Here is a 17,143-nt window from a genome sequence, read left to right as displayed (position 1 = left end):
ATTTAAAAATAAATTTTTATATCTTTTATCAAACTGGTGCACGTGAGTGCGTGTCCACGCTCTTGAAGGGTGGTGGGAGGGCCCATTCATCCTTTTCCAGGTGGCTAGCTAATAGTACCATGTTTACTACGTCTCCTAGACGTCTTAGACGATAGCCAGAGGAGAAAAGGGAGTCAAGAGACAAATGGTAAAAGATTCTGCAGGAGGTAATTCCGCGCGCCCACCAGCCCCTACCAGGAGTAAAGCCCCCCGCCCCCCGCCCCCTGCCGCGGGCAGCGGCTTCCGGGCCTGCGACTCCGGGAAACCGGCGGAACGCAGGTGTGCGAGGGCTGGGAGCCGCACGAGCCCGGCCTCGGAGGACTGTACGGCAGCGGGGGAGCGGTTTGGCGGGAACACAGGGCCGCTCGGAGGCCGCCGCCGCGATGCTCCCCTCCTTGCAGGAATCTCTGGATGGGGATGAAAAGGAGCTAGAGAGCAGCGAGGAGGGAGGCTCCGCGGAGGAGCGGAGACTCGAGCCGCCGTCCAGCAGCCATTACTGTCTCTACAGCTACCGCGGAAGCAGGTGCAGCGCCCACCGTCCCTGGAGCCCCGCTCGGGCCCCGCATCCCACCCCTGGCCGCTCGCAAAGGCCTTCTTCCCCTCTCCCAGCCGTATAGTCTCTGGCCCTAAGGACCCTCCTCGCCTCACGCCGTTCTTCCGGGCCACCGTCCTGGACTTTGGCGCCCCTCCTAATCCTCTGCGCTCCAACTGTCCCTCTCTACTTTTCAGCCCCTTCCTGTCGCCCCTGCCCTTTGTTTGGCGCAGCGCCTCGTACACTCATTAATGTCAGTTTCCACCCTGTCCTTTTACCGCCCCACTTTCTCCCATTAGCCCCACGCATTCACACCTCCACCCCACCCTCTGATTTATCCTCCGTTCTCGCTGCCTCCTTTTCCTCGGTCGGGGCAGACATTCCTGGGTCTCTCTTGGGCCTGGAAAGTCTGGTTTATAGAGGAAACTTCCTCGACTCTTGTGGATGTTTAGTTTAGCCTTTCCTCCACCCCTTAGACGGCCTGGAGAAGGGACTCTTGTCCGCACCGTTTCATGGGTTTTCCCTGTCACGAGGCTCCGTAGGCAGTGGAGGATCCACGCACTTCTAACTTGCAGCATTTTCAGTTGACTCTTCACCCCCACCCTGCTTGCCGGCGGGGAGGGGGCCCTACTGCGCTTGAGTTAGAGCCCATAACTGATAGCTGTACTGCTTTTGTGGTGTGCAGATTGGCACAACAGCGAGGGGACAGTGATGATGGAAGCCCAAGCGGCACAAATGCAGAAACGCCCTCTGGTGAGGATTTCAGGTAAAAACAGCTCGACCCTAACCCACGCGTGTGCTTTCATCTTCTGTGCATCTCTGTCCTGTAGATATCAGTGGGTACCCACTTTCACTTCAGCTTTCCCCGAGTCAAACCACCAAGCCCACCTATCCCCTAGGAACCTCACCTGGATTTCCTCATTAGTCCATTCATTCAAGGCTGGGCCGATCCAAATACTGGCAGTGCCCCTGGTGATTTAGCCAGAGGCAATCCATCTTAGTTCCTTGATTGGAACTGCATTAAGTATTCAATGTCATATGGGTATAAAGAAATCTAAAATGCTCCTTTTCCCCACCTTTAGTACCCTTTCAGAGCTCCATTGCTACACACTGGAATGTAAACTCTAGGACAGCATAGATTGTTGTCTCTTTGGTTCATTGATGTCTCCCTACCTGGCACCCTGAGTGGTACCAGGGTAAACATTTAATACATATTTAGTAAATGAATGAATGACTGAATCTTAGCACTTGATGCGAAGTAGGGGATAATACAACAATATGTTCACTGACAGGATGATGGATGATTTAAGGAATTTTTTAGGTGTTGTAATAGCATTATGGTATTGTGAAAAGGACATAGGGTCAGTGGATTAGGGGTCCCGGTGGAGTCATAATACTAGAGAGAATGAGCTGGAAAGATAGGACTATTTTAAACTATTTGATGAGGTAGATCATACTTGGTGACATAAACACCTAGAAGCCTCCCCAGCAGGAGTCCTATAAAAAGCTTTGTCAAATCCTTAAAGAGATTCTGGCTTTTAGTAATATTCTGATTTATGAGGTGTGAATGTAGTAGTCTGCTGGTAAGGGATGTGTGTCTCATTTGTCCAGCCTCTCCTTGGTGGGTACTAATCTGCCATCGGAAGTGGAGCCAGACCTGCGTGGTTTCATTGCTAAGCGTCTTGCTAAGGGAGCAGTATTTGAAGGGCTGGGTAATGTTGCATCTGTGGAGCTGAGGTAAGTGTAAAATGTGCTGTGTCCTGGATTTTTATTTCTGAGCTGAATATGAGAAGTGTGGAGAAATTGCAAAAGATCAGCTCCTACTGGACTTGCAAGGTTGGTCTTTGTTCTCTGGCAGCCTGAGCCCTGGGTCTCACACACACGCACACACACACACACACACACACACACACACACACACTTGTGGGACGGAATTAAGTGAATGGCAGATGCTACCACCTAAGAGTACTTATTTGGTCTTGTACTTGGAAGAAAGGAGGTAATTACCAAAACTAAAAGTGTATACAGTTTGTAAAGTGCTTTCCCAAACTTTGCTCTCTACAGAGGGGCAACAGAGCAGATACTCTTACTTCCATTTTCAGATGAGCAAATAAACTCAAAAGACATTGAGGTCACACAGCTGGTCATATTGATGGAGTGCAGGCTTAATCATAGGTGTCCTCTGTTGACTTCCAGCCATCTTTCCATTACACCCCTTGACTGTAGTTCACTTTTAGACTATGATTTTGCCATCAAGTCCCCTCAGGAGTATGAAGCCACAGCCCAGAGATAAAGCCCCAGGATTAACATGTCACATCTGCCTTGGAGCTTCAGTGATTTGTGAAGTTTTGGGGGGAGAACGAGAACATGTTTATATTTATGTAAACGTGGATATACTATGAACAAGAATAAAATTTGCATGAGTTTTTCACATAAGAGAGGAGAACTCAAAGAAATGCCACATTTGAAATTCCAGGTGCTGCTTTTGCAAAAGCCCATAACAGTACATGGTAATTTTCCTCTACTGTTAACAAGTAAACCAAGGAGAAGTCTAGGAAGTTCTGACCTAGTTTGCAATCTAACAGTACTGTCAGATGAAGATGACCAAGGTTTGGAGCAGTCCATAAAACTAGATGCATGACTTAGCAAAATAATACATTTTACTGTCTTGTCTTTTCTAGGATTCCAGAATCCCGAGTCGGTTGTTATTACTGTCTTTTCCAACAAGAAAAATTGCTTCCTGAAGCAGCAACAGTGGACTCTGAACATAACGCTTCAGAGTATGTGGTCTGTTTTTTAGGAGGGTCTGAAAAAGGACTTGAGCTATATCCTTTCTTTGGTCTTCGAGGATATCAGGAAGGAAAACATGGGATGCTAAGTAAGGGAGTATTACTACTGACCTCCAAAGAGCTTTTCTACCCCTTCTATATTTACTTCATTTCATACCTTCATACAACCAGTTTGTCCTGGCATGTTTTAATTTAAAGTTTGCATCTGAGAGATTTTGTTTCCTATTGAGAGATAAAACACTGTCTTGATGCATCCTTTATTGCTTCCTTAAGAACGTACTTTCAGGCTTGAATTGGACAAGTATATTCAAGGGCTGAAAAATAACATGAGCTGTGAGGTAAGATGATTGATTTAATTGGTAAGACTGAGATGATAAACACACTGTAATTGCTATGCTTATGAAATCACACAGGTGGACACAAAGACACCCAAATGCTAAAAATACTGCTTTGTGGGCTAACAGGAAGGTGCCTGTTAAGGGAAGCAGGGAACATAGTCCTATAAGTGCTCTAAGTTTCACAAGACTCCTTCTGATGTTTTGTATCCAGGAAAAATTGAATCCATTAAATTCAGGGTATATGGTAATATGCCAAGTGAGGAAGAAGATATTCTTTTCCAGATTTCTAGGCACATAAGACTTATGTGCTGGTCAGAACTAATGTCCATGAAGCCTCTGGCACCAAAGACATGCTATACAATGGTATGACTGTCCTTGAACTCAACATCAAAGATTTGTAGAAAAATTTACATTTTTAATTTATTTTTTTAACCTTTTTTTATTTTTTTAAAGATTTTATTTATTTATTTGACAGAGAGGGAACACAAGCAAGGAGAGTGGGAGAGGGAGAAGCAGGCTTCCTGCGGAGCAGGGAGCCTGATGCAGGGCTCGATCCCAGGACCCCGGGATCATGACCTGAGCCGAAGGCAGACGCTTAATGACTGAGCCACCCAGGCGCCCCGAAAAATTCCATTTTTTATTAGTCGATCTTTCACGAACTAGATATCTCCATATTGATTAAATTATCTATACCTTTAAAAAACTACACTTCACCATGTAGTGGTTGTTAAAGTCATAACTCTCCTAACTTTACTACCCATTACATGTGGTACCAATTCCTTTTACTTGTCATGTGCTTACCTTTTACTTGTCATGTGCTTACAAGATGCTGCAGGACAGGAAAGGCTAGTATAGGAGTAAGCCAAGGAAATGGGTCTAGGGGAGCTGCTCTCCCAGAGCGGAGCTCTTGCAGTAGTCCCCAGTGAGCAGCACAGTCTAGAAAGCCAGATGTGCTCATGGCCGGTGCTCGTGGTAGCACGTCTGACAGCTGGAGTGGGCTGGAGGGCTTTGATGAATTAGGGTGTCCTTCTCTGACCCTATCTGAATGTGAGTGAGCTGTCTCACTCCTTCAGCCATTCAGCAGGTGCTCTGTAAGCTCACGCATGGGTGTTTCAGGCACTGCCAAGTGCTGGGGTGACAAGGATTATTAGAGAATATCTCCTGGGGCACTTGGCTGGCTCAGTTGGTAGAGCACACAACTCCTGATCTCGGGGGTGTGAGTTTGATCCCCACTTTAAGGGTAGAGATCACTTAAAAAGAAAATCTTAAAGAAAAAATCTCCAAGTATACACAGTATGGTAGGAGGAGGTGGACATGTAAATGCCCAGCTTCTTCCATCAAAGAAATAGCATGGAACCCTACTAATTCGGTCTCTTTATTTTATGTAATACATTTCTAAGTGTGTTTTTAAGAAATTCCGTACAGGGGCGCCTGGGTGGCTCAGTCGTTAAGCATCTGCCTTCGGCTCAGGTCGTGATCTCAGGGTCCTGGGATTGAGCCCCGCGTCAGGCTCCCTGCTCCTTGGAAAGTCTGCTTCTCGCTCTCCCACTCCCCCTGCTTGTGTTCCCTCTCTCGCTGTCTCTCTCTCTGTCAAATAAATAAATTAAATCTTAAAAAAAAAAAAATTCAGTACAGAATTATTCCCCACTCTGCTCAGGAAAGTTGTATCACAATTCCTTTTTTGAGTTGGTGGTGTTAGCTTAAAAAAAGGAAGTGTCTATCCTCAGTTTTTTTTTTTTTGTTTTTTTTTTTAAGATTTGAGAGAGAGAGAGAGAGAGAGAGAGAGAGCACGAGCAGAGGCAGAAGCAGACTCCCCACTGAGCAGGGAGCCCAACAAGGGGCTCGACCCCAGGACCCTGGGATCATGACCTGAGCCAAAGGCAGACCCTCAACCAACTGAGCCACCCAGGCGCCCCTATCCTGAGTTCTTTGCACTGTCAAGAGTATCATGAAGAAAATGTTAAGTCCACTAAAGTGAAGCCTTATATTAAAGCAGGTGACATTCTTTCTTGATCTAGGAAAGGGGCCTGGAGAACCACATAAAATCCTACCTGAGCAGCTGGTTTGAGGATGTTGTATGCCCAATCCAAAGGGTGGTTCTTCTCTTTCAGGAGAAGCTTACCTTTCTCCTACATGCCGTAAGTATTGCCCAAACAAAAGCATTTCTTTAATTGAGAGTCACTTTGGCAGAGTTTGGATTATTTAAAGACATACTCGCTTTCTCTGAACACTACTCCCCCCTCCCCTGCTGAATATTCATTCAAACTATGCTTGCAGTCAGAATAGACAAACTGTTTACTGAGATCTAGAAAGTTCCATTACTCAGGTAGAATTGCAAATACTAAATCTTCCTAATAGGATAAAACATTATTATTATTTTTTTAAGTAGGCTCTACACCCAGCTTGAGTGGGGCTTAAACTTACAACCCTGAGATCAAGACCTGAGCTGAGATCAAGAGTCGGACCTTTAACGAACTGAGCCAGCCAGGCGCCCCGGGATAAAACATTTTAAAATAATATTTTTGAAGTGATCTGGGAGAGGCACAATTTCCAAAACAATTTGAGAAGGAAAACAAAAATCCCAAAGTGATTTTTCACTATATAAAAAGTCCAGATAGGGGCGCCTGGCTGGCCCCAGTCGGTAAAGCATGCAACTCTTGATCTTGGGGTCGTAAATTCAAGCCCCACATTGTGGGTAGAGATTACTTTTAAAAAAATGTCCAGATAAAAAATGAAAAATTCATGAAAATATCCAGACAATGGGGGAAACCTAGAGTATATGGCCAGGCTTTTATTTAAATATGTGGTGGGTAAATTCAGCTGTAACTGGATGGTCCTGTGAGACCAGGGTGGTAAAGCCAGGTTTTAGGCTGTCAGTGGGCAGCTGATGAACGAGGCTCTGGAGAGCTCCTGGGGAGTGCCCATCTAGAATGGTCCAGTGTGGTGGTTATTGGGGAAGCTGACGTTTACTGTTGAGTATCTGCTCAATAAGGAAAACTAGAATCCCTGCATCAGTTAGGCTTTATTTTTCTCTCATAGGCTCTGAGTTATACTCCTGTTGAAGTTAAAGAATCAGATGAAAAAACGAAGAGAGACATTAACAGGTAAAGAAGTTTTCCCTTTTTTTTTTCACAGCACCCTGATAATACGTTTTCAAACCCCCCACCCAGTGCAGAATGAATTTGTTTTCTCCCTCCTACCCTGCAATACTGTTTGTGGAAAAGAACCTGTGTGTGTGGCAGGTTTCTGAGTGTGGCCAGTCTTCAAGGCCTTATTCACGAAGGCACCATGACGTCCTTGTGCATGGCCATGACCGAGGAGCCACATAAATCCGTGGTCATCGATTGCAGCGGCTCCCAGCCTCAGTTCTACAATGCAGGTGAGCCACAGCCCGAGGCGGCCTTCCTGGTGGGAGTCTCTATTTTTGCACCGAGAACACATGAGACAAAGTTAGCCCTCCAGCCTTGTACATTTGTCCCTGTTTATCTCACACTCACCAAAAACAGCATCAATTCTAGAACCATGGAAATCCCATCCTGCCTAGCAATTCCACTCCTATGTATATAGAGAAATTCTTGTATGTGTACATAAGGAGACAAGTACAGAAATATTCATAAAGGCATTGTTTGAAATAGCAAAAGAATGGAAGCAAATGTCCATGATCAGGAAAACTGAAAAACTGCTATATTCATACAATGGAGTCCTATATAGGAGCAAAAATGCACAGACTAGCTCAGAAGCATACTGTTTAGTGGAAGAGCCATTAAAGAAAAACACACAAAGTTTTAACATGTGTAAAGTAATACTATATAGGCCTTAGAGATTGAAAAAGAAAAGTATCTGACAAAAGTTGAAAGAAATACGTGGGAATGATAATCCTTTCTGATGGGAAAGGAGGGGGATGTGATGGGGAAGACGTACTCAGGGTTTCAGCCATTTGGTATTTCTTAGCCAGGTGGTAAGCAGACTTATTTTTTTTAGACCGTTATAGAAAGTCTTAAATAATTCACTATACGTGGGGCGTTTGGGTGGCTCAGTCGGTTGAGCATCCAACGCTTGATTTTGGCTCAGGGCATGATCTCAGGGTCGTGAGATCAAGCCCGGTGTCTGGCTCCTCGCTCAGTTGGGAGTCTGCTTGAGATTCTCTTCCTCTCGCTCTGCCCCTCCCCCCAATTGTGTGTGCTCGCACTTTCTCTAAGAAATCTTTTTTTTTTTTTAAGATTTTATTTATTTATTTATTTGACAGACAGAGACAGCAAGAGAGGGAACACAAGCAGGGGGGTGGGAGTGGGAGAGGGAGAAGCGGGCTTCCCGCGGAGCAGGGAGCCCGATGCGGAGCTCGATCCCAGGACCCTGGGATCATGACCTGAGCCGAAGGCAGACGCTTAACAACTGAGCCACCCAGGTGCCCCTAAATAAATAAGTCTTGAAAATAATTCACTATAAGTGTTTTTACCAAGAAAAAAAATCATGATGGATACAGGTGATGTATACCTGAAACTAACAAGTTATGTGTCAATTACACCCTAGTTAAAAATAATGAATAGAATGAATAAATGTCTTATGCTTTGTAGGATTTTGGTTTTATTTAATTTTTCTAAAATACTTCATAGGAAGCAACCGGTTTTGTGAGGACTGGATGCAGGCTTTTTTGAACGGCACTGAAGGAGGTAACCCTTTTCTTTTTCGACAAGTACTGGAGAACTTTAAACTAAAGGTAATTAATTGGCTATGTGCCAAATGCCACATTTTATCATTTTTGTCTGAATTTTAGTTAGTACCAGTGACAGAGTAACAAATCTGCTTTACAGCTGTGATGTCTATTAAATAGGACCTTCTCAAAACTAGAATCCCCAGAAGGCATTTACTTTATTTATATTTTCCAGGAGCTTCTGCATATACACCATTGCAGTTCCAACTAATTGGGTTGAATGCTTGCTTGTATCTCAGGGACATCAGTCTTCTCATTTGTGATGTATTTTAGTTGGAAAGCACCAAAAAAATGGTTCAGTGCCTAAGGGTTCAAAATTCTGATGGGGAGGAGCGTTGTTACTTTATTTAGCAGATTTTAAAAGTATTTTTACTTTATGTAAGAAATTGTGTTCTCCCAAGGGCAAAGCATATTAGCGGTAAGAACGATGGAAATATTTAAAATAAAAAGCAAACATCTCGGCAACATATGTCAAGCTCTCAGCTGGATAGGAGATATTTCTCAGGCTTCATTATTATCTCACTAAACACATATTTAACTGGGTAATCTTTTTCTAGGCCATACAAGACACAAATAATTTGAAGAGATTTATCCGACAGGCAGAAATGAATCATTACGCTTTGTTTAAATGTTACATGTTCCTGAAGAACTGTGGTAGTGGAGATATCCTTTTGAAGATTGTTAAAGTGGAACACGAAGAAATGCCTGAAGCCAAAAACGTGGTGGCTGTCCTTGAAGAATTTATGAAAGAAGCTCTTGTCCAAAGTTTTTGATCACATGTTTTGAGATTATTGTATTGTGAAGTTGTACATTCCAGCCTTGGTGTTTGAAACTGCGGTTGTAATTGTCATAGGATTGCTACTGAAGATTATTTCAGACACATTCTAGAGTTCTTCATTTCGTACTTTAAAAATTTAACTTACTTAGACCTAAAAATCTGAGGAGCATTTTCACTGAGTCTTGGATGTGTGTTAGAGTAGTGGAATTTTAGTACACTGCTGGCCCCATAAATTCTAGACCTTGGGGGTTGATGCTCAAAAATCTTGAAAGGTAATTTTGTGGCTTCTCTGAGGAGTTGGCTGCAGTAGTTAGCAATTTTTCCTCCCAGAAAAATTGTGATACTCCTTTCTCAATGTACTATAGCTTCTTTAAAAAAAAAAAAAAATGTCCTCCTAGTCTCAGGACAGATTAGCGCTGCGACACCATTTCAGAGACAGATCTGTGCATCCTGTGGATGCTTGGATAGATTTTTTTTGTCTGATTATGGCATGGATGACAAAGCCAGCTTTTAAGTCAGTACACAGATCATGACTGTGTAAGAAATTAAATGAGCTTTAAAAATACATACGCTAGCTTCAAGACAAAACATCATCTCTGACAGAAAGCTACTGGAAAAGGGGCCGCCAGCCCCTTTCTTCATTCATTTGTTCACAGGTACCTGCCAAGAGCCTGTATTTTCTTTCCTGTTTTTCTGTTGAAAATGCTGGAGTGTTCCAACAGTGTTAAAAAAGAAAGTACACAAATTCTACAAGCAAACTGTAACATAAAGAATGCAAACAGATTCTTCATATCAGAGTTACTTACTGATTTTAGTTTTTTGTATGTATTTGTTATAAGCCTCATATTGTTTTACTCCGAATCAGTTGAAAATGGAACCGTTTATAATTCCCACGGAAGCCAATTGTAGCTACACACATGACGGCAGTTTGTTCTGCAAAGCTCTTCAATAAATCCATTTAATAATGATTTTTGGTTAGAAGATCAGAAGTCTTATTCTCACTGCCTTCAGGATGCTCAGAGGAACACAAGCCCGTAAAAATCCTCTCCTAAACTCGTACATAAGTGCTGAGTTTTAACTTTGAAAATGACTGACAATGGCCTGATGCTTTCTCTTCTACAGAAGTCTGGGGACATGACTCACCAAGCCATTTCTTTTCCTTTAATGAGAAATACAATTCAGGATCTTCATAAAGGCTCTCATATGGTTTTAAATTTTAATAACTTGGATTGTCGGCAGTGTAGAAAACAAAACCCAAATAGCATTTTTTATAGCATTAAATTCAGAATGACTATGGGAAATAAGCAATTCGAAGGCACTACCCTTGAACCTGACTTTTTCTAATGTACTTGGTTACTCATTTAGAAATCAATTTTTTTAATAGACATTAGGACACCAACATTTGGAGTCTAAAAAACATATTTTTCATTTTCAAATTCACATATCGTTCAACAGTCCATGATGTAAATGGCATTTTAAAGTAAATTACCTGCTTCAAGCCATTTATGGATAATAGCCAAGGTAGAGTTAGCTGTTCCTTTCGTGTACTTTTATATATACATTTGTGATGCAGGATCACTACAGTGCACAGTTCTGTGCCATACTGTCTTATTTTACAAGTCTGTGACTCTCTTCTAGGCAAGGAAAATGGTGACATGGAATCAAGTGTCTTGGCCATGAGAAGCAACCCAAAGAGCTCATGACCAGAAACATGTACTGCATTCAAATTTTAATAAGCTAATGTATTAGTTTTTAAAGTTTTAAAAAGGATTTGTTCAGGTGTGGAATACATTTATGTATTGCTTGTGTGCTCTACACACAGAAGAAATATATGTTTGTCGTGTATCAAAAATGGCCTGTTTAATTGTAATTATATTTGTGATAATAATAATAAAAAACCAACTTAGCTTCTCATCAGCAGAGTCATTTTTTTTTAACTAGCTCCGGTCTCAAGTCTGACATTTTTATTAAGGCGCGACAAGTTTAGGGGCCGATTGTACTTGCGCTAAGGAATTTGTTGAAGAGAGTCACAGCACCTGCTGGAATACACCTTTCTGCACCTTGCAGGAGGGCATCAGGCAGGGTGTGAGGGCAATTTCCATCACAATGTTTTATTCATTGTCCAGGGAAGTTACACCCATAGAACTCAATAACCCAAGTCCCTTCCCTTCACTCTCATTATTAACGGTGACAGAATGCCTGTCCTTTACCAGAGGCGCACTATACTGGATGCTAGGAAAGCCTACAGGCATCTGGGAAGTAAGACGAAGACCACATTTTCCCAGCCACGTGTCTTCTCAGTCATGGAGATCCCACCCCACCCCACCCCACCCCCACACACACACAGCCCAGCGTCGATGAAGTCTTCCCACTCAGAGGTCTAAGAGACCTGGAGAGCTCTGCAACTGCTAAGCTTCCTGAATGTGTCACAAACTTCAAATCATTCCGAGCTTGCATAAATGCTAGATTCTGCAAATCGGTGGTGATAGGGAGTGACAATGAATTCATAGCTGTGGATTTTCTTGTAAACTATTTGAGGAGGGCTGATAAAGCAGAGATCCTGTCAAGGTAGCGCAGAATGAATATTCCAAGGTCCATTACTGTGACTAATGCAGTGAGACTGGGTCATGAAACGAACACCTTGGCCCTTCCACAGGTTTCGTGCCCTCAAAGTCCCACACAAACAGCCGAGGGGTGAGAGCATGAACTCGGGAACCACCGTGCGAATCCATCTATGCCATAAGGTACCCGGGAGTCACTACACTTCTCTAAGCCTGCCCCTCACATAAATATGGGCATATTGATACCCACTTCACACCAAGTAGCTGTGCGCTAAATGAGGATAATCTGTGGAAAATGCCTTGTGCAGTGCCCAGCACGTACTAAGTAATCAGTAAACTGTCTTCATAGTTACCTTATCACCAGTAGATGTCTCACTAAGTTATTGGAAGAATGAGACTCTGGTCGGAGGGAGGAACCAGAAAAGTCAAGGGGGAAGTGATAGGAGACCAAAGCCAAACAGCTCTGGCTGTCCAGGGAGCTTGCCAGTAAGCGCCCCGGCTATGGAGCCTGGAACTGACCGGGGTGGGGTACACCGGGCCTCAGATAGGGTCCCGATTTTCCCTCCAGGGAAGTTACTTATCCACACATGAAACAGAAATGAGCTCTTTGACCTTGAGTCTGATCTGTACTCTCAAGTTTGTTCTGCAGCTTTTAAGAAATGTTTTTCAATGACCTACAGGAAACCGATGTGACAGAACGTTATGGGAAACAGCTCCCATGCTGAATGTAACAGGGTCATTTAATCCCCCAACGAAATCTAACGGTTATGAATGGCAAACCCATGTATACTGCCATCAGTTTAGAAAAGCTGGAGAAAACACTTCACTGAATTCTCAGACTGCATCCATTCAAAGCCCATTTGATTATTAAACTTACCCAGCACTACACTTTACCATTTTATGCCCCTCTCGCTCTCCCCTTCTGTATGTGAACCATGTCCTCTCACCCTGAGAACATTCCTATCCCTTCCTAAAGATCCAGGTGTTGACTGCCCCTAGAAAGACCTAAAGGGTAGACTATTGGGGAAAAGAAGGAAGCTCCTAGATATTTCAAAGATCACTCCAATAACAGTAGTCCAAATATTAATCTCCCGTCAGAGTCTAGGGTAAGAGGAGAAAAGGAAGACGGGGTGCCCAGCAGGACAGCGGGCACAGAAGTTCTGGACCTAAAGCCATGGACCAGTTTCCTTATTCACACACCACCTCCCCCCTCCACATTGTACACAAAATCGTCTCTCCGTGCATTTTTAGAGCAAGAGAAAACACAGCTTCCATCAACCACTCAAAAGAGTTCAGTCATTCAAGAACGGTTAAGAAGCACCAGCACCAAGCACCAACTCCGGGAGCTGTGTTGTAGGCACCGCCTCCCACCTCCCCGCCCCAGACAGAGACAAAACAGGCTCCCGTGCTAGCCCTTCAGGTCACCTCCTGAGTCACCGATGGCTTTAAAAAAAAAAAAATCTTTAATGGAATCTGTGTTCAAATAATATGTTACAACAAAAATATACAGAATGTACACAATACAAAAATATTTAGAAACAAACATTGCAGCTTGTGTTTCCTTTTGTTTCCCACTTACTCAAGTCCTTTGCGGGGAGGGGTGCGGAAATTCAGCGTTGGGCACTGTTTTTTTAAGGCAGAGGAGTATCGGGGCTTTTTGGCCAGCCCTGGGAGCAACATGAAGGACGCCAGGAAAGGGCTTCCACTGCACCCGGGAATCTGCATTCTTTGCAAATGACATTGGACCCTGGGGGGAAGATCTGGGTTTGGTGAGCCATGACTCCCCTAATCCTCCGGGTAAGGAGGGTCCTCGTGGAAATGTTGAGTCCTATTAGCTGGCAAAAATGCCTCATAAGGGAGCTTTTCCTAATTAAAAAAAATGAATGACTAATGGTGTCATTAAAGCCAAATTTCTCCTTTGAAGATTTGTTTTCCCTTCCCTAGTTTCTGTGATTCCGCTTCCATTTAACGAACTAGCAAATCTATGGCTGCTTTTTGGGGAATCCCCAGCTTTCAGTTTCTGTGTCCCATGGATGGAAGGCCAGCCACCCTCCACAGCCCCAAGAGGCACACTGGGCGGGTGGCTGTATGGGCTCAGGAAGGAGGGATGATGGGGATGGGTTGCCGGCAGGGTGCCAGGGATGAGGGTGCGCGGAGTGGCCGAGGAGAAAGCCAGACACCAAAACAGAAACCTTTCTTACCAGACAATGATCTCTGGCCCTGGTTTGGAGACCTGGGTTGTATGGAGTGACCATGGACCCCACTGGGTGGCCCTGCTTGGAGCTGATGGTTGGGCGAGGGTGGGGAGGGGGGTGTGAAGCTGACCAAAGAACTTTGGGGTTCCTTTTGGACCCTGCTGACAGGGTACAGCTGGGGCCCATGGCCTGAGGCTAGATGAGGCTCCGTTGGTGGTCTGAGACAGGATGGCAAATGGGATTTTCCCCTCAGGCAGTCCTTCTTGGTAGCAAGCTCCCATCTGTGGCCCTGAGGGAACAGGGCGCTTCTCTGAGGCCTTTCTAGAGTCTTCTTCTCACCACTGCGAGAGGGAGACCCCTCTCCAGGCCACACCAGACGAAGGCGGGGGGGGGGACTCTCCACTCCCTCCACCCACTACCCAGAATACGGGGGGGGGGGGCCTGGAGGGACGCCCTGCCTCTCCGTAGGGCACCGGCTGCCTCCATTCCTCCAGGGAGGGACAGCACCATTCAGGTTGAAGGGGCTGCAGCCCGTGGCCAGGGCCCCCCCTCCATCCTTACCCAAGTCCTCTCAGCCCCAGTTCCAACTTGCTCTCCTCTCCTAGGAAGCTGACTCTCCCAGCTACACCCTTCCCTCAGTGGGGCAGAGACAGGCTGGCAGGACACAGACAAGATGCCTCAGGGTGAGGCGGCCCAGCCCCCGATCTGGGCCCGCGCCAGCTGGGCCTGGCAGTCCTCAGTACTGTGCCAGCACGAGGGCAGCACGACCTCAGGAGCCACACGGGGGGACCCGGACAATCTATCGAGCACCAGGCAAAGACGGGGAAGGGCTTGGCATAGCCTGGGGCTGCATGGAGACCCTGTCCCTTCACATGTGATCACTGAGGACAGGAAGCCACAGCGGCCCAAGACCCCCAACTGCCTGGTCTGGCTGACTCCAGACTAAGCTCCTGCCCTCGCCCCTGCATGGACCCAGTCCCTCTGCCTCCTGGACTGGAGTTCTTTGTCCTTCTGGGTTGTCAGTGGTTGGGAATTCCAAGAGCAGTATACAGGGAATCATGTATTTTGTCAAAAGCCGTCCTCCCCTCCCCCTCTCCTCAGGGCCTGTATCAGCTCCTGCTCGGGAGTCATTCCCTTAGCCTCATTTTCCCACTTGTGCCTTGGGGTGGGATGGACCTGACAATAGCCAAGTTCCCTCCAAGCTCTGAGCATCTGCATCTATGGGCTGCCCTCACCTCTGACCCTCATCCCAATACCCAACAATTCTCCAGAAGCAGTTTTCCCCTAAATTGGAATTTCTTGTACCGCAGCCTCCAGTGCCCCCTACTCAATGGACACATGGCTTCAATATTCCTGCCGTGGCCTCTCTGACACCCCCAAAGCTCCTTCCCTCGTAAGGAAAACAGAACAGAACCATCTCAGATGTGAAGGTGATTCCAGAGGGGAACAAGAAGGGAGCTTGGCAAAGGCCAACCGCGGCATCCTGAGCATCCCCGGAAGGGCCCAAGGTCTCCCTCCACCAAGGACAAGTCTCCCACTGGTCAGTGGTTCTCAGGGAGACGCCTGGAAAGGATGAGGAATGGGAAAGAAGGGGCTAGCTTTGCCGAAAGCCAGATCCTCAGGGGTCACACCCTCCCACTACTCAGCACCTTTTTTCCTCTCACACAGACCCTTCCACACACACCCATGTCCCTCATGGGCTTCCTCTGCAGCCTCTGACTTCCCTCACGTTCTTCCCATGGCATCTCCTACCATCCCATGGATGTCCTCACCCACCGAACCACACACACACACACACACACACACACACACACATCCCCATGACCAAGGGGTGGCACAATGTAGGGTCAGGGCAATGGAAGGGAAGGAAAAGGCTCTAAAAACAAGGCAGGACATGGGATGCTGGGGCACCGATATGAGATGTCAGCATTCTGAGAGACAGGGAGGGAGAAACCCAAAGCTGGTGCTGGGCCTTGCCGAGGGTAGTGCTTGGGATGAAGTTTATTCCCTCCTGCTTGGGTATCTCTTACTGGATATCCCCAGGGCAAGAGTGAGGCCTGGAGTTACAGCATCTCCCTCCTCTGCCTGCGCCAGTGCCCACCACCAGGAGTGCACCCTGGGCTCTCCTACACCAAAACCCAACATGTCCACCGCCAGGCCCTCCTCCACTCCAGAGCTCCAAAGCCAACAGCTGTAGAGCGAAGATTTCCTGGCCTGTAACTGTATCTCTGGGCTGGACAAGGGCCTGCCTGGCTGCCCTACCCTCGGGTCTTCCTGCCATCTCAGGGTGGGGATGAGGGAGGCGGCTGCCGCTCAGTCTGTGACGAGGGAAGCGTCGCCTGAATACACAGAACAAGCCCAGCGCAAGGGGAGGGCTGCTTTCACCCCACCCCAGGCCTTCACCCTGGCCCGATGCCCTCAGAACAGCCTAGAAAAACAATGGTGGCTGCATCCAACTCATCCAGCAGGAACCTTTCAGAAAGAGAGGCCCCATTGTCCAAACCTGAACACCAACATCACCGTGGCCCAGCATCTCGTCCTCTCCTCCCTGGCCTCTCAGAGCTGGTGCCGAGAACGAGAAAGTCCATGTTCCTTCCTGCTGCTGCTAGGCCCTCCCCACCGACCTGGGTCCCCCAGCGCCTTAAGGAGGGGGTGGCAGCTTTAAGTCCAGCAGGGTGTAGGCGAAGATGTTCCAGAAGACAGCGAACAGCACAAAGACCGTGTACATGGCCACAAAGATCCACCACAGCGACTGATCCTGCAGCCTCTGCTCGTAGTTCCTCAAGACCACCACGCCCAAGGTGATGCCCACAGCCACGCCGCCCAAGTGCGCCACAAAGCTGGGGTGAGGGCACGGCGGGTAGGCCGATGGGTGGAACCGGAGCCACACGGCCCGCCCGAACTCCATGCTCACTGCAAGGGGAGGAAGCACAGAGAAGTCACAGGAAGGCCGCTGGGCAGGGGCGGAGGGAGAGGCCTTGCACACCATCCGTCCACCCGGCCACCCGTTCACCCGTCCACTGTGAGTTCACTCACTGCCCACTAGGCTGAGCACTGTTTGTTCTCTGCCCTGCAGATAGAGCAATGAAAGACAGACGAACCCCTGTTCTCCCAGGGCTTACAGATCTGGCAATCGACCAGCATCAATTACATACATCAGATAATTCCAGTAAGAAAAATTCTAGGGGGTAAAAAAAAAA

General features: G+C 46.5%; 2 protein-coding genes across 8 annotated transcripts in view; one reads left to right on the top strand and one right to left on the bottom strand.

The window, feature by feature from the left end:
• The first annotated feature begins 373 nt into the window (after positions 1-373).
• On the top strand, positions 374-11,101 carry C16H17orf75 (chromosome 16 C17orf75 homolog). Of its 5 annotated transcripts, none has more exons than XM_027567943.2 (10): positions 374-562; positions 1,257-1,337; positions 2,183-2,308; positions 3,253-3,396; positions 3,641-3,698; positions 5,717-5,836; positions 6,738-6,802; positions 6,941-7,077; positions 8,312-8,415; positions 8,967-11,101. In XM_027567943.2, exons 1-10 carry the CDS (start codon positions 423-425, stop codon positions 9,180-9,182), a joined length of 1,191 nt encoding a protein of 396 aa, XP_027423744.1. In that variant the 5' UTR covers positions 374-422; the 3' UTR covers positions 9,183-11,101. The 5 variants fall into 5 exon arrangements, with proteins under 5 accessions (XP_027423744.1, XP_027423743.1, XP_027423742.1 ...); XM_027567942.2 differs by having other exon boundaries at positions 6,923-7,077; XM_027567941.2 differs by having other exon boundaries at positions 3,253-3,449; positions 3,634-3,698.
• A 2,098-nt stretch (positions 11,102-13,199) lies between these two features.
• RHBDL3 (rhomboid like 3) overlaps positions 13,200-17,143 on the bottom strand; it is a 48,867-nt gene continuing 44,923 nt past the window's right edge. For all 3 annotated transcript variants that reach the window (XM_027568590.2, XM_027568591.2, XM_027568592.2), the window contains one exon: positions 13,200-16,856. In XM_027568590.2, the coding sequence (XP_027424391.1) occupies positions 16,585-16,856 (272 nt within the window). In that variant the 3' untranslated portion in view covers positions 13,200-16,584. The remainder of the gene's footprint in view (positions 16,857-17,143) is intronic.

Source organism: Zalophus californianus, chromosome 16 (assembly GCF_009762305.2).
Source record: "Zalophus californianus isolate mZalCal1 chromosome 16, mZalCal1.pri.v2, whole genome shotgun sequence".
Classification (NCBI taxonomy): Eukaryota; Metazoa; Chordata; class Mammalia; order Carnivora; family Otariidae; genus Zalophus; species Zalophus californianus.
This window is presented reverse-complemented; position numbering and strand designations above follow the sequence as displayed.